The sequence below is a fragment of the Typopeltis vanoorti genome, chromosome 13 (assembly GCF_054136105.1).
Source record: "Typopeltis vanoorti isolate ZY-2024b chromosome 13, IOZ_Tvanoo_1.0, whole genome shotgun sequence".
NCBI classification, from domain to species: domain Eukaryota; kingdom Metazoa; phylum Arthropoda; class Arachnida; order Uropygi; family Thelyphonidae; genus Typopeltis; species Typopeltis vanoorti.
The window spans coordinates 31,498,263-31,514,262 of record NC_143561.1 but is presented as its reverse complement, the minus strand read 5'-3'; the positions used below and the strand labels follow the sequence as shown (position 1 = coordinate 31,514,262).

At 34.7% G+C, this 16,000-nt stretch overlaps 1 protein-coding gene across 1 annotated transcript in view; it reads right to left on the bottom strand.

The window, feature by feature from the left end:
• Window positions 1-16,000, bottom strand: part of Ptpmeg (protein tyrosine phosphatase Meg) — a 558,329-nt gene that overhangs the window by 338,144 nt on the left and 204,185 nt on the right. Inside the window, exon 10 of the mRNA XM_090403197.1 lies at window positions 6,135-6,198. Within this exon, the coding sequence (XP_090259323.1) occupies window positions 6,135-6,198 (64 nt within the window). The remainder of the gene's footprint in view (window positions 1-6,134; window positions 6,199-16,000) is intronic.

The window sequence follows — 16,000 nt, the reverse complement described above, 5'->3', positions numbered from 1 at the left end:
ATAGACTGAAACAAAACCATATGTTGCATGGGCAAACACAGTATCTAACTAAAAACTATTGTTATTAATTAGATGTGTGTGAGTTCGATTTTCCAAGGCAGCAATAAAATTCAATCGAACGTGTTAAAATTCGTAAAAGTGTTAAAACCAAGTAATATATATATATATATATATATAATGAATGTTATGGCAGTTTCACATATGGAATTCGGTTGAAGAGAGTTAGCATTTCAACTCAATTGTCAGCTATGCTTTTATCTTTCGGTTGTGCGATCTTTTGTTAATACTGCACCAATCATATGCACATTTTAATAACCTGCCTTTGCTGTCTGTTTCGCATTAGGCTTAATTACCGTGAAGGGAGAAAAGTCACAAAAAGAGAAAAATGTTCCTGGTCCGGGGATTCCCTTATTCGGGTAATATTCACTAATTTTATGTTATCAGTCTGTGGTGTGCCAGTATCGGTAAGTGGTGATATTATTTGATCTATTCTATGTTAAAAAATTTAACCCTGAGATGGATAAGTGGCTGATAAAAAATAAAACAAAATTCCTGCGAAACAATCAGAAGAAGCAGAAATAGACTCAAAAAAAGGACAGTAATTCATATTTTACCAGAACAGCCCGCATCGTCTTCAGAACCAAACGGTAAGAGGCAAAAAATGTAATATATGCATTTGATTTTTGCAATATTCACTGTGTATGTTTTGTATTGAATATAAATACAATAAATATTATAATAATATATCTCCCTATTACGATTTTTTTTAAAGGGGGGGAGCATGAAATATTTTAATTTTTGCAAAGGGGGCCCTGACATCCAGAAGTTTGGGAAGCACTGTACTAGGGAATGCCATTTAGGACTATAGACCTCACTTTGGTTGCCTTTCTTCAGTCTTATTTATTCAGTGTTAGTGTCTGTGTGTCTGCGCGGTTAGCCTAGTGGCTTTGCGCTTCGCAACCATATGCCTAGGGAAGGAGTGTCCTAGGTTCGATTCCCGTCGGAGACGTGAGGAGCTGAAGGATCTTGCTCAGCCATAGCCAAGTTAGCCAGTCTTGGGCGCTGGCAGTAGGGTTTTTCCGCCAGTTTATCTGGTGTTTTTCATCCCGCAAGCAGACAAACCGGCCCCGTGAACACACAGGGATACAGCCAAGAATACCTTGAGGCATAGGAGTGACCATTCTATCCTCGTATTTCGGTTACGAAATCCAAGCATGCTTGGAAGGTTGTGGGCCTTAAAGGCCTGTTAAAGCCATTGGGATAGATAGATAGTGTCTGTGTGCACATATCATTGTTTTTGTGATCCTTGATGATGGCAATGTAGCATTGCCAAAATATAGGAAAGCATTAATTAAAGTTATTATGATTAATATTTAGTATACATTATTTCCTGAATAATAATAGTTATGAGTAATCAACACATAAGCTTATCTACAAGAAATTATTTATGTATATATTACTATGTATCATGCACATACTTGCATATACTAATCAGTGATTAAAAGAAAATTCTTAGAAAACCAAGCAAAACATAAATAAAATATAGAAATAAAGACATATAGCAATCGCAACAAATTGTACAAGATAATTTGCTGATCCATAAACCCAAATGTATTCCTGGCATGTCCATATGAATTATCCAATCTACCTATTTGTTAAGCTACCATTTATTATTATTGGTTAGTAATTTATATTTGCAAACAAATCCCTTCCCTCTCTAATAAGTTTTTTTAAACTTAATAAGTTTAAAAACTCTAATAAGTTTTTTTCCCCATCATAGATGCAAATATGCATGACTACAGTTTATATTGTAGAATCAGATTAATTACTCCATCCAGCAACTTATAGGACACACATATAAAATATTGCAAATGTAATTTATTAATTCATTTCAAAGTAATGAAAGTATTTCTATTCCCACCTGTTTTTTTCCTCCTTATATATGCCATACTCACATGGCTTATTAATAATTGTTCACATGCTCACGCCTTTTAGTAATTCAAATATACCAACCAAACATAACATTCTCCTGAATTATTGTTTTCTAATATATCCTAAAACACATTTGTTTCTCTCCTCCCCTCTCTATATACATTTCGTTACAACTGAAGAATCTGTGTGATACGCAAACATGAAATTTTTGAGGGCGAAGTGTTTTCTCTCTCCCCATGAATGTGTTAACAGTGTCATTCAAGAGAATACTAGTAAACATTATGAGGTGATGTCAAAGCCGACCAATTATGCAAGTTTTAAAATGAGTAGAGTCTTATGTAAGATGAGGTATGGCCAGTGAGTGGGAAAAGAGATTTTGCTAATTATTGGGATAATTTATAGAAGGCAGACTGAGCAGCATCAACTGTAAGTTTGTTGAAAATAGATGTAAATTTTTTGCCTTAGTATTTAAGACATCTTCAATACACTGAAAATGGAATGCAAATAATTAAAGCATTTTAAAAAGCACCATAGCAAAAGTAAGACAGCAAATGGTCAACAAATTTCTAATTAATAAAAAACATATATACAAATATAATAAGATAATCAGGATAACTGACACAATATTACCCATATTGTGTCAGTTAACCTAAAGCAATCAGATCTAAAGGCCTCACACAGCTCTCTTTGTATAAACATTCCACAAGAATCTACTTTTGTGTAAAATCATGGATTTTTTTCCACAGTATACTTTTGGTTGAGATGGAATGTTCAACTAGGCAGGATTTGTCATGTTTGTGGAAATGGATATAACATTTATGTTCCCCATGAAGGATATCTGCAGATCTACCAGGCAGTTTGAAATAAAACAGGCCACAGAAGCAAGGGATATGGTAGACACGTGAAAATTTGAGTGGAGAAAGCTTGTCTTTAGTTGAGAAAAGGAGGTAGAAATCTTTCTGATAGATTTAGATAGTCCTTTAATGAAGATGATTCAGAGTGATTTCTTCCTGCAACCTAGAATCCTAAAGATGTGAAATGTGTGTTGTTGAAAAAGATATTAAAACCATTTTTAAAAAAAGAAAAAATTGATGTAATTCTTGATGTAGTTTGGTTAAGGTTTAGTGGCTCTATGCCAGCTAAGGTCATCTATGCCAACACAGATCATAACAGTACACAAAATAATAATTACATAATAAATGGAGGAACAGTAGAAAACAAGTACAAAAACAAGAGTATAATAAACAAGCACAAAGAAAAGTGTATAGACAAACAAATAAGTGTAAAAATGTGTACAAAACAAACAAACAGGAGTAAAAAGGTGCATAAGAGGAAGTGTAAAGAAGTTCACAATAAACATAGATCAAACGAACCAGGTATCAAAAGCCTATATACAATAACCACATTCTATGAATAATAATATACAATATGTATATGATCTATATTTTTACTGTCTGTAAAAATGAAGAAAACTCAAGCTGATGCTGACAAAATCTGCCTAAGTGTATAGCACTCAGATGGATTATGAATAAGGCTAAAACAGTGAGGGCACTCACCTGTTGAAAGAAGGGCAGTCAATTAAAATGTGAATGATGGCTAGTTCAGTACCACAAAACTTACTCATATACATGGCATCACCTCTCAACAGAGAGAGAGAGAGAGAGAGAGAGAGAGAGAGAGAGAGAGAGAGAGAGAGAGAGAGAGAGTGTCAGATGACTGTGGCCTATACGAAGCCTAGGAAGAACAATTTCCTCTTTACAGTCCCTGCATAGGCTAGACTACCACACTTTGATTTCAACTTCATTGATCGTGTTGTTAGTCTTATTCAATGATGACTGCTGCTGAGATAAAAGTTTATGTACTATGATCTGCCTGTAATTGGTGTAAGGAACAGGCCGATGGTAAAAACTTGAGAAATGAGTTGACCTAGATGCAGTATCTTCAGCCTCATTTCCTTCACTGCTAATGTGGCTTGGGATCCAACAGAAACACACATCCAAATATAGTTTTTATACCTGAGATGACATGTTGGATACGAGAGAGAGAGACCGAGATGTTTTTTCTGTGGCTGTAGACTTCTTATTGTCTGTAGAGAGCTTCATGAATCTGTATATATACTGCACCTTTGGTATTGTTGCAATATTATATAGTTTAAGTCAAGCTCTACTAAAAACAGCTCAACAATTAAGTTGTTAGAGTCTACTGGGATCTGAGCAGATATTATGCTGTCTGGGAAGACAATAGAAGATCCCAGTAGAGCCTCTAATTTCAAACTATCTATGTAAGCAGGCACAAAATCAGAGTATTCCTCTGATTACATAGATAATAGGCTTGCTTACATAGATAATAGGCTTAAAATAGCTGCTGGTTGACAACAGGAAGGAAGAAATATTTGGGTAGCCAGCAGTACAGCATTTGATAGCATACATGCAAAACTGTTTATATTAATTAATATTTAGAGCTTCAAGAGTGATTTTGTTATGGCAGTCTGATTAGTGTTGTATAGATTTCCACTGTGAGTAAAAAATACTTGGCAGGGATTGTATTTCGTAGCATATAAAAGAGACGTTGAAAAACAAAGGTGGTTCATTTGCCTTGATATAAAGACTAGGGATCAGTGAAGTTTGAAATGCTCCAGCTGCAATTCATATAGCTTCATCACAGTGTGTTCACTCTGGCAGAAGCCTAGACTTGGGACTCATAATCAAGTTTCAAAGAATATCTGTTAGCACCCCAAGAAGTGGAAGATAGGGTACAAAAGATGTTCATCACTATACAGCAGTAATCTCACAACTGGCATAAGGGAGGAAACTTATGTTTCTTGTAAAAATATAAGCCATAAGAACTTGGTTTCTGGTGCAATTGAGAATAAAGGTTATCTTAGTCTTCATCCCATCCCAAGATGGGATGAAGAACGTGTCTGCAGCAAAATTAACACAAGTGTATCTTCTGCTGGGAAAATCTGAACAATTACAAAAAAATACATTTGCAGTGCCAATTCTGAAAGATTGTCACTGGCTTGCTGCAAGTGTCTTTCATGAATGACAATGGATTGTAAACTCAACAGAAAATTGTTCTGTTATAGAATTAACTTTCACTGCAAAAAAGTGCAACACTTAAAATTAAACCTTGTGGGAGTGACTACTCTTGAATATATAGTCAGGAGAGAGTGGTTCCCATGGTATTCAGAAGATTTGGTTGGATAAAAATTTCTTGATAAAAAGAAGGGATACCCTCTGAGACAAAAGTTGTGTAGGTCTTTCAATATTCCAAATCTCCAAGAATTATATACCTTTCCATATATATATATATATATATATATATATATATATAAATAAAAATTATATTAAGCATTTGTGTTTTAGGAAGGCATCTCTAATGGATGCTTCTAATCAGACTTCATTATTGGTTGTTTGCAGAAACTAGACTGTTTTCTTGAAAAAATGTTGTTTCTTTCTCTCCATAAAGCATAAAAAATGAGACTTAACCATTTTATCCAGAATCTTATATAAGCAGTTGACCAGAACAATTGGTCAATAGTTTATTAGGGATCAACCTTCTCTTGCTTAGGAAAGCTAATAATAATCTCTTTTTGCCACGTAAGTGAAAAGATCTTCACAAAAAATTCTGTCAAATGGATACAGCAGTTGATTCATGGCAGGTGACAACCTTGATCATCTCATAACGGATGCTGTTATCTTGTCCAAAAGCAGTCGGCAACATTTAAGCAAGGAGCTTTCATTTTTTGTTTTATGAACAGTCCACCGTATTCTTCAGTACTACTTGAAGCGAACAAAACTTTTTGTTTTTCTGTTTGACATTTCTGAACAAGGAACTTCAGGAGATAAGATACTGCTGATATTGGCAAAAATATAAATACTCCAAACAGTATCAATGATTGCTACTGAGTTGGTAACTGTACATCCACTATGTTCAAGGATTGAAAAGGCAGGTAGTATATATATATCTGCCCTTCATTTTCCAGATTTTATCCCAGATATATTATCTGTTTGTTGCTTTTATTATAGAAGATATGTATTGGAAATTTTAAATAATGAAATAAAGGGAACAAATGATGAAATTAGTACAATTACTTAGTTTGAGACTTTATATCTGCCAAATTAAACAAAGTTTGCAATATGCAAATAGAATTACATCAAAAACTAAATTATAAATACTGTTATGTATAATACAATACTTGCCCCTTCTCTTCTTAACTGTATAAAAAATTGTTTTCTTTTAAAAGAAATCTTTACAATCTTTGCCCTAGAAAAAGAAACACAAATGCATTACTGAATAATGAGAACGTTTTCTTAAGCAAAATTCTTATTTAAAATTTGAATGAAATAAATTGTCCTGAGTAAATTACAGGTATTCATGCTTTGTCAATCATCCCTATAATCTCCCATAATGAATAAAAAGTTTATTATTAAGTAGCATGATTAAAGTTATATTCTACACATTACTATCTTTTTTCCATTAAAACCAAATCATTTATGCACATGATTGATAACTCTTCAATAATCACTAGATGACAATAAAAGAAATGACATCAAATATAACACTTCAACATGAGACTTGAATTTTCTACACTTCATGTAGAAAATTCAATATTTTCTATACTATTTTATTAAAAATTCTTTTGAGTATCATTGTATCTCAATATTCTTAGCATTTGTTTCATTATTTGTGCCATTTCGCTATAACTGATGAAACTACCAAATAACTAAGTGACAAAATTTGTTTGGCATTTTATTTATATATAAGAGTATATCCAATTCATTTATAAAATTCTGTGCTTTAAAATAAAGAATTTTCAACATGAATATGTTCAATCCTAAAAAGAAAAGAACTGAGCATAAAATGATATCATGGTATCTCAGGATATGAAGGTCAGCAATAAGACAAAGACAATGAAAATAGGCACAAGCATTGAAAATATCAACTGTTGTGAATTGGAGAACCTGTGGAACAAGTAAAACATTTCAACTACTTAGGCATGATTTTTAGTGAAGATGGTAAATTAAATATGGAAATAGACAACAGAATCAACAAAGCTGGTATGGTAGGAAGTCAACTGAATAAATTTATATGGAATAAGAGAGAAATTAGTCAAAACACTAAATTAGCTGTATACAAGATGGTGTTGAAACCAATTTTTAACTTATGGATCTGAGAAATGGGTTAGAAATAAAAAACTTGACCAAAGACTAGAGACTGCAGATATGAGAGCACTGAGAAAGATTAAGGACATGAACAGATGACATCAATGGCAATATCATATTAAAAATGAGGATATTAGGAAAGAGCTTGACATTGTTAGCAACCAGGAATGTGTTAGCAGAGCTAATCTCAGGTGTTATGATCACTTAAACAGAATGAGAGAGGAAAGATTAGCAAAACAAGTGTTCACTGCAGGTTGGCAGGAAAAAAGACCGAAAGGAAGACCAAAGATATAGGTGGATTGATACAGTAAAAAGTGCCTTAGAAGATAAAAATATAAGATCTGATTTGTGCCTATGATCCCACTGAAGATTCTACTAAGGAAGAAATGGAGGAATTTTTTAAGGCATTAGAAAAGGAAGTTGACACAACAAAAAAAGGAAAAGTTGGTTCTTGCTGATGATTTTAACAGCAAAGTAGGAAATGATTACCAGACATATAGAAATGTTTTGGGAAAATTTGGTGAAAAGAGCAAAGCTAATAACAATAGTAGATACCTGCTGATGTTAAGGACACACACTAGTTATTACTGACACCATGCTCCACAAATTCACATGGGGGAGAAAGATGCAAGAGAAAAAAAGTCTCAAAGACTATGTTATAGGTGATAGTGGTGTTTTCCCACTGAATCAGGACACAAGTATATAGAGGATTGGAAGTTCGAAGTGATCACTGTTTAGTTTTGAGCAGGATAAAATTGAATTTCATATTGAAAAGAAGAGTGTGTAAAGTTTTAAAACGAATCAAAGTTGTGCAGCTTTCAGATGTGAGTTGTCAACTAAATACACAACCATTATTCAAGAGGAATTGAAAGAGATTGAAAACAAAAACTAAACGATGGAGATTCAGTAGCAAAGTTTGAAGAAAACATTGATTCAGATAGAGAAGCATGTTGTGGTGTAATCTACAAAGACAGCAAAATCAGAACTCCATGGTGGACTCAGGAAGTTAAGAAAAAGTGAAGAAGCAGTGAAGGAAAAGAAGAAAGCATATCAAAAGTTCCTGGGAGAGTAAATCAGCTTGTGTTCATAGAGAATACAGAGAAAAATGTAAGAAAGTGTAAAAGTAGCCAAACAAAAGTAATGGAAATATTTTGGTAAAAACACAGAAAATAAATATCAGGAAAGTGGCAAATTATCTGGAGGCTATAGAAAAAGATTGCTAAATAAAACAAGCAGTGTCAGCATGGTGGTAAAAAACACTAAACAGGAATGCAATCAGGAATACATATTCATAATTCAAGAAAAAAACGAAACATAAAAAGCCATTAAAAACCTGAAATGTGGAAAAGCAGCTAAAGTAGATGAAATCCAACCACAAATGCTGAAATACGTAGATATAAAAGTTTTATGGTGGCTGTACTGCATAAATCAGAATGCCTGGTCAGAGGGTTGAATTCAGGATGATTGAAGTAGAGCTCTCATAGTACCCATCTGAAAAAGGGAAATAAACTCAAAGGGAAAATTACAGGTATTTCCCTACTGAATGTTCCTGGGAAGAATTTTGCAAGTATACTTTCAGAAATGGTTAAGAAGGATTGCAGAAGGGAAAGATGAAGAACAAGTTGGATTCCAGTTAAATAGCAGTTGTCAGGATCAGATTTTCACTTTAAAACAAATAGTTGAGAAATTTTGGGAATACAACATGGATTTGTATTTAAGTTTTGTAGATCTCGAAAATGCATATGACACAGCAGTAAGGCTCTTTAAAACACTACAGTTATATGGTGTAAAGAGGGTAGCTCACAGGATTACCTAGTTACTGAAGAATGCACTAAGCAAAAATAAGGGAATTATCATTCCTCTTTATAAAGCCTTGATACGACCACATCTGGATTACTGTGCTCAAGTCTGGTAACCTGGATATCTTGGGGATAAGGAAGTGGTTGAGAGTATCCAGAGGCAAATGAAAAAGATGGTAAGTGGTTTGTGGAATACTCTTATGAGGATAGATTGAGTGTGTGTGGATTGTAAAATTTGGTTTGATAAGTGAAAAAAAAAAAAGGGGGGGAGAGGAGGGGGGAGGAATGATATAATAGAAACATTCAAGCTACTTAAAGGATTTTATATGCACTTGTTTCAGCAACTGGCTAGAGAGGAAAGAAAAAATGTGTTCCCTGGAAGTCGAGTAAGAGTATGGTTAGCAAGGGAGTGAGAGCCAGATTTATTGCTTGGAGAGTGGTGAAAGAATGGAATGGGTTGCATGAGTCGGTTGTGAGTGCTTTGTCTATTAATGATTTCCAGGAGAGGTATGACAGATATTGTGTTCATAGTTTGGGTCTTCCATGATGAGTTTAAGGACTCCATAAAGAGGCTATGCAATAATAATAATAATAATAAATGGAACCTTATATTGAGCAATACATAGTCTCTGTTTAAGCATTAAGTCAGCAGTTAGAATTGAAGGAGGTAGAGAGAAAGATGGGCTTGATATTAAATCAGATGTGTGAAAATGGTACATATTATCTCCACTGTTATTCATTATATATTTGGATTACATTATGAAGGAAAGTGGTATTAAATCTGATATCAAAATTGGTAATGTTAATCTTAACTCTTTACTTTATGCAGATGATGTTATACTTTTGAATAAATCCAGTACAAATCTGCAAGATTCCTTGATGACATTGAATAATTGTTGTAATAAATTTGGTATGAAAATAAGCAACAAATGGACAAACACAATGTAAATAGGCAGAAACATGGAAAATGTCAACTGTATCCTTGATGGAGAACTTCTAGAACAAGTAAAACATTTCACATTTAGACACAATTTTTAGTGAAAATGGCAAATTAACTATGGAAACAGAAAACAGAATCAGTAAAGCCAGTATGGTAGGAAGTCAGCTGAATAAATTTACATGGGATAAGAAAGAAATTAATCAAAACACTAAATTAGCTGTATACAAACCTATATACAATTTTCTAACCAATTTAAATTTATGGATCTGAGAGCTGGGTTAGAAATAAAACACTCAATGACTTGAGACCAAAGATATGAGAGGTCTGAGAAAGATTGGTGGAGCGAACAAATGGCATCAATAGCAGTACTATATTTAAAATGAGTATATTAGAAAAGAACTTGCCACTGTTAACATTCAGGAATGTTTAAGTAAATGTAATCTCAGCTGATATGATCGATAGTAGAATAGTAACTGCTGCAGAAAACATTGCTGAGGTATTCACTGATCAATTTATAAGGTTGTTTCAACCTCATCAGAGTGGAATTATGAGCAACTTAAATGTAGAGGACATTAGGAGAAGATGGTGTAATTGTGAGTGAGCAGGAGATACTTGAGGAAATAAATAAACCCTGATGTTGATAAGGCAATAGCATTTGATTACATATCACCATGTGTCTTAAGGGAATGTTCCAGGGAATTAGCAGTAGCATTGGCATACCTGTTTAAAGTCTCACAACAGCACAGGTTCCAAAGGAGTGGAAAGAAGGTAAAATTGTTCCACTGCATAAAGGTAGTGATAAGGCTATGGCTACAAATTATAGGCCAATCTGTATATCTCCAGTTGTTGTAAAGTTACTAGATTGGTGAGAAGTAGGATCCAGAAATGAGTTCATAAGAGCAGTATTCTCTGTGGTTGTCAACATGGGTTTGTTAAAGTGTTGATTAATTTTAACGGTATAGATGAGAACACTGACTGATAAGAAAATGACTATTTATTAACTTATTGCTGATATTTTGCTGGTATTCTATCCTGCATCTTCAGAGCACAAAACTAGTTTGTCATAGTATGCAAGATAACAACAATCTGGTATAACAATGGGACTAGTTTGAACAATTTTAATGTACAACACAAAGACTGAAGTCCTAATTAGATGCCATCTATGTTGAGGGGGAAAAAATAAAATAAAATAAAAAAATAAATATAAATATAATAATAATAATAATAATAAAAATAACAAAAAATAAAATAAAAAATTGAAAGAGAAAGCAGGTATTAATTTGGTCTTAAGATGATTGTCTCCCAAATCTTTGCCAAATTTATACAGCCATACCTGTTGAAGTTTGGAGTATGTTTCAAGGCTTCTATTGATTCCAGGAACAACCTCTCTGAGGCTGTTCCTGGATTCAATAGAAGAGATGAGAGTTGATCCTGTGTGCTAAATGATCTAAATGATCTGCTAGACCTGATATTATAGCGGAAGTGCCGGATGTATTTTTTATGTTCACAGAGGCAGATGTCCAGAGTTCTTCCTGTCTGTCCATAGTAAGATTAATCACATGAGCAGGGCACTTCATAGATTCCTGGATGTGATAAAGGAGAGATTCTATCCTTGGGTGAACGGATGAGAGTTACCAATTTCACATATGTTTAAATACGGTGCGTAGCTGATGTTTGTTAACCATTCTAGATATCTTTTTAGATGTGCTTTTAATGTATGGGATGGTGATAGTTTTGTTGTAGTCTTCTGTGGTAGACAGTGGTGGGGGGATTTCTGGGGAGCATTTAGTATTTTGTCTATCTTATGGGGATTATAGCCATTGCCCAAGAAGGTGTGATGTGAGTGAGTTCAGCATTGAGAGCAATGTTACTGGAACAAATCGCTCTAGCTCTGAGTTAGTGTTTTTAGGATACCACATTGTTGAGATAGATGATGGTGTGATTGTTTCTGTAAATAGCTCCTTGTGTGGTTTTGTGTGTGGGTTTTCTATAAATCGAGAATGATAAGAAGCCATATGGAAGACGTGTGATTAGTGTATCTAGGAAGGGCAGACAGTCATTAGCTTCCAGTTCCATTGTAAAGTGGATTTTTGGGTGTTGGCTGTTTAATTAAATGTACTAAGAATGTATCCAATGTGTCTGGGCCATGTGGTCAAATAGCAAGCACATCATCAACATAACGTAGCCAGCCTTGATTTGAGAGTGGCTGTATTTGAGGATAGCTAGCTTTTCCAAGCGTTCTATATAGAAGTTAGCTAAGGGGAAGAAAGGGGGGTATCACAATATGGCATAAGGGTGCACCTTGTTTGTGAATTTTTGGTGCTCCATATATCTTGGGTGTTTTAAAGTGGAAGGGCTTAAGTTTGTTAACTGTTTCTTTTGGCCAGAAGGGACTTTGTTTAATAATTTGCACACCTTATTCTTTTGCGAGGTGGTGGGATCCCAAACTATAATTTGGTATGTTGTGTGCATGTGTGTGTGTGTGTGTGTGTGTGTGTGTACATTTTGCTTTCATATTCTGTTGAATCCATCACCATCATTGCGTTTCCTTTGTCTGCTTTGGTTATGATAATGTGGTTACTATTCTGTAGCTCTTTTAGAGCAATGATTTCTTTATGTCAAATATTATTTTTGGGAGGCTTAGAATGGATTACGATGTTGGCCACATCTAAACGAATGTCATTGTGGATAGTATATATATATATATATATATATATATATATATATATATATATATATATATATATATATATATAGTACTGGGGGGGGGGGACTACCACTCCCTGGCACCTACGGTGCCCAATCCTCCTGTTCCGGACTGGTAGGCCGGTTCTCCTTCAATTCTGATGACTCGAATTTTGAAGACTCGACACTTAGGGTAGCCCCTGAGTGTCCAACCACAACACACACCTAAAAAAGTGAATTACATCCCTGCAAACTGTATCATGAAGAAAACAACAGAATTAATCAAATTGGTGATCACATGGCCAGAGGAAACAACCAAAAAACTTATATCACATTACGCCAGTGCTCCCAGAATTTACGGCCTGCCAGAAATACACAAAACATGCCTCTATGACTGATAGATGAAGGAATCGACAGGCCTAATTATCGCTTAGCCAAGAAATTAGCAGTCAAAGTAAAGGAGTTCTGATAAATATTATTAATATTATGTAACTTTCCCATATATTTCCCATTATGTAGGAGGTCATTCCCCTCCTACGTAAAAAAATTACACACTTCATAAACAATATTAAAAAATCACACTCCATGATAAAGATTAATTAGTCAGCTTTGACGTAACTGTCCTTTTCACTAATGTCCCTATCAATGATACTATTCTACTCTTACAAAACATATTTCTGCCTGATATCACAGCCCTCTTTGCCCACGTACTTTGCTCCAGTTATTTTGTGTGGCAAAATAATTTTTACCTACAAAAAGAAGGTACGTACCAGCCATGTGCTCACCACTTTACTCCAATAGCTAATATTTACACAGAAGACTGTGAGCAATGAGCTCTTGATTAAACCCAAAGCTTCTACTTCTAGTTTCCTGGGAGCAAAAATTAAAGATACTAGAAACGTAACTGAAAAACAGAAAAGAAAAATAAAAGAGATGGTAATTCTTGTAGGAACTAATAATTTAAGTAGTAACAAATATAGTATGAGAGAGGATATGATAGGTCTGTTAGAAGAAGCAGGAAAGAAATGTGAGAGAATAAAAACTGCAGATTTGCTACCCAGATATGACAGTACCGAATTAAGAAGAAGGGTAATGATAATAAATTATTCCATGTGCAGGCTGTGTAAAAGATATGAATGTGAGTTTTTAGATGTGTAGATTGTGTTCGATGGCAGAAAAGATCTGTATAAGAGGGACTTGAATTCATTTGCATCAACACTTGGGAAAATGCTTATTGGGATGAGACCTAATGCAGAGTCAGGGAAACAAAATCATCAAGGGAGGAATGGGAAAAATGTGGGTTGTGAAAGTTCAGCTTTGATATGCAAACATGGTAAAAATATGAATGGCTTCGAAGATGGTTATGCATCTTGCAAAGGGGTGGAAATATACAAATTGGGATGGGATCTTTTGGTTATGTCTGGAGAGGGAAAAGAGAAAGTATGACAAGGCCAAATAGATTGCATATCTGATTATAAGAATAGGTTAGGTGGTAATGTGTTGTCTATACACAAATGCCAGGTGAGAAACAAAGGGGTTGAGTTCGTTGCTTCACTGAATACGATGTGGCATAAGACTGTTGGCATTAGTGAAACCTGGCTATCAGAATCAAATATGGTAACTGGGATCAAGTGTGATGGGTATACTGCTTTTAGAAATGACAGAGGAGATAGGAGAGGGGAATACTATTAATGATATCAGATGACTTAAGGCTAGTTATTATAGAAACACAAGAAAATAATGATGGTAACAATGAGTTCAAGGCTATCTGATGTGAAGTGGAGGCTGAGAGAATGAAATATATAGTGGGGTGTTGCTACAGACCTGGAGGCTCAGTTGCAGAGAATGAAGAACTGCAGTGCCAATTTAGCCTTATGGGTACAAAACGAGTGATCACTATGGGTGAATAATTATCCAAACATTGATTGGATAGAAGAGAAATCTCAAGATAAGAATGAAGAGGAATTTATTGAATTGGTGTGAGACAAATTTCTCAAGCAGCATCTGAAAGAAGGAACTCAAGATCAAAGAGTGTTAGATCTGTTCTCAGCATCAGAAGAGGTCTCTGTTAAAAATATGACTATTTTACATTGGTTGGTAACAGTTAATCATGTTGTTCTTTCTTGGGAAGTATCTAATTGTATTGATTTTCCCATTAGAGCAGGTTACATGCTGAACTACAAACGTAAATTATGATTAACTTAAGACAATACTATCTTTGGTCCAAGGGGTATCAGGTACTGAATGGGAAAATGACAGCAATGCATGAGAATCTTTGAAAAAGTGCTTAAATGAGAGTGTATCTGCATGTATCCCTAGTGTTTAAAGAATAAATAGGTTGGGAGTGAAATGGATACACAACCGTATTAAACAACAGGAAGAATATGAAAAGCATGAAGTATGAAAATAAATTGGCTACGCAGGCTAAAGGAAATCCAAAAGAATTTTCCTGTTATGCCACAAGCAAAAGAAAGAATGCATGTGAAAGAATAACTTTACTGATTGCAAATGGTACTCCAGTGTCAGAAGCTAATGAGATTGTTCAATTAATGAGTGCTCACTTTGCTAAGATATATCAACCAGGTGTGTTTAACATAGCGCACAGTGCTACTGCTACAGTGGATGAAGAATCGGAGGTGCATGAAAATTAGGCTGAAGAGCTGTTGCATAATCTGGATAAGAATTTGTCAACAGAGATAGAATATCAGCATGTTTGCTAAAGGAATGTTCGGCTAAATTGGCTAGGCCTTTCACATATTTGTATAACTTGCGTCTCAGCTCAAAAATGATACTACAGGAATTGGAAGGAATGTATGATAGTTCCATTGCACAAGAGTAGTGCAAAAACTGATGTCTAACTACTGACATTTCAGTATAACTGGTGTGATAGTGAAAATTTTAGAGAAGTTGGTAAGAACTCGCATACAGAAATGGGTAGACAAATATGCTATTCTCTGTAAGGAGCAGCCAAGGGTTTGCTAAAAGAAGGTCATATTTTAGCAATTTGCTCATATTTTATAGCAATGTTACAGCTGAGTTGGATAAAGGGAAGGCATACATTATGAGAATGTTGGATTTTGCTAAGGCATTTGATAGAATACCACATGAAAGGATATTTTATAAACTGGGGAATATAGGATTGGAATATAAACTCTTGACTTGGATCAGTGGATGGTTGACAGACAGATATCAAAAAGTGATATACAGTGGGTGTGAATCTGCCAGATTTAAGCTGACTGGTGGTGTACTTCAGGGTTCAGTCCTTGGGCCGATCTTGTTCAATCTATAGCTTAATGACATTAGAAAGGGTCTAGCAAAAGATATGCAACTGTTTGCCAATGATGCAAAGATAGGCAGGCCAATCAGGGATGGAACTGATATCCAGCACTTACAAAATGATTTGAATAGGCCAGAAATTTGAACAAAAGAAAATGCCTATCAGTTTAATGTTAGTAAGTGTAAAGTTATGCACTTGGTGT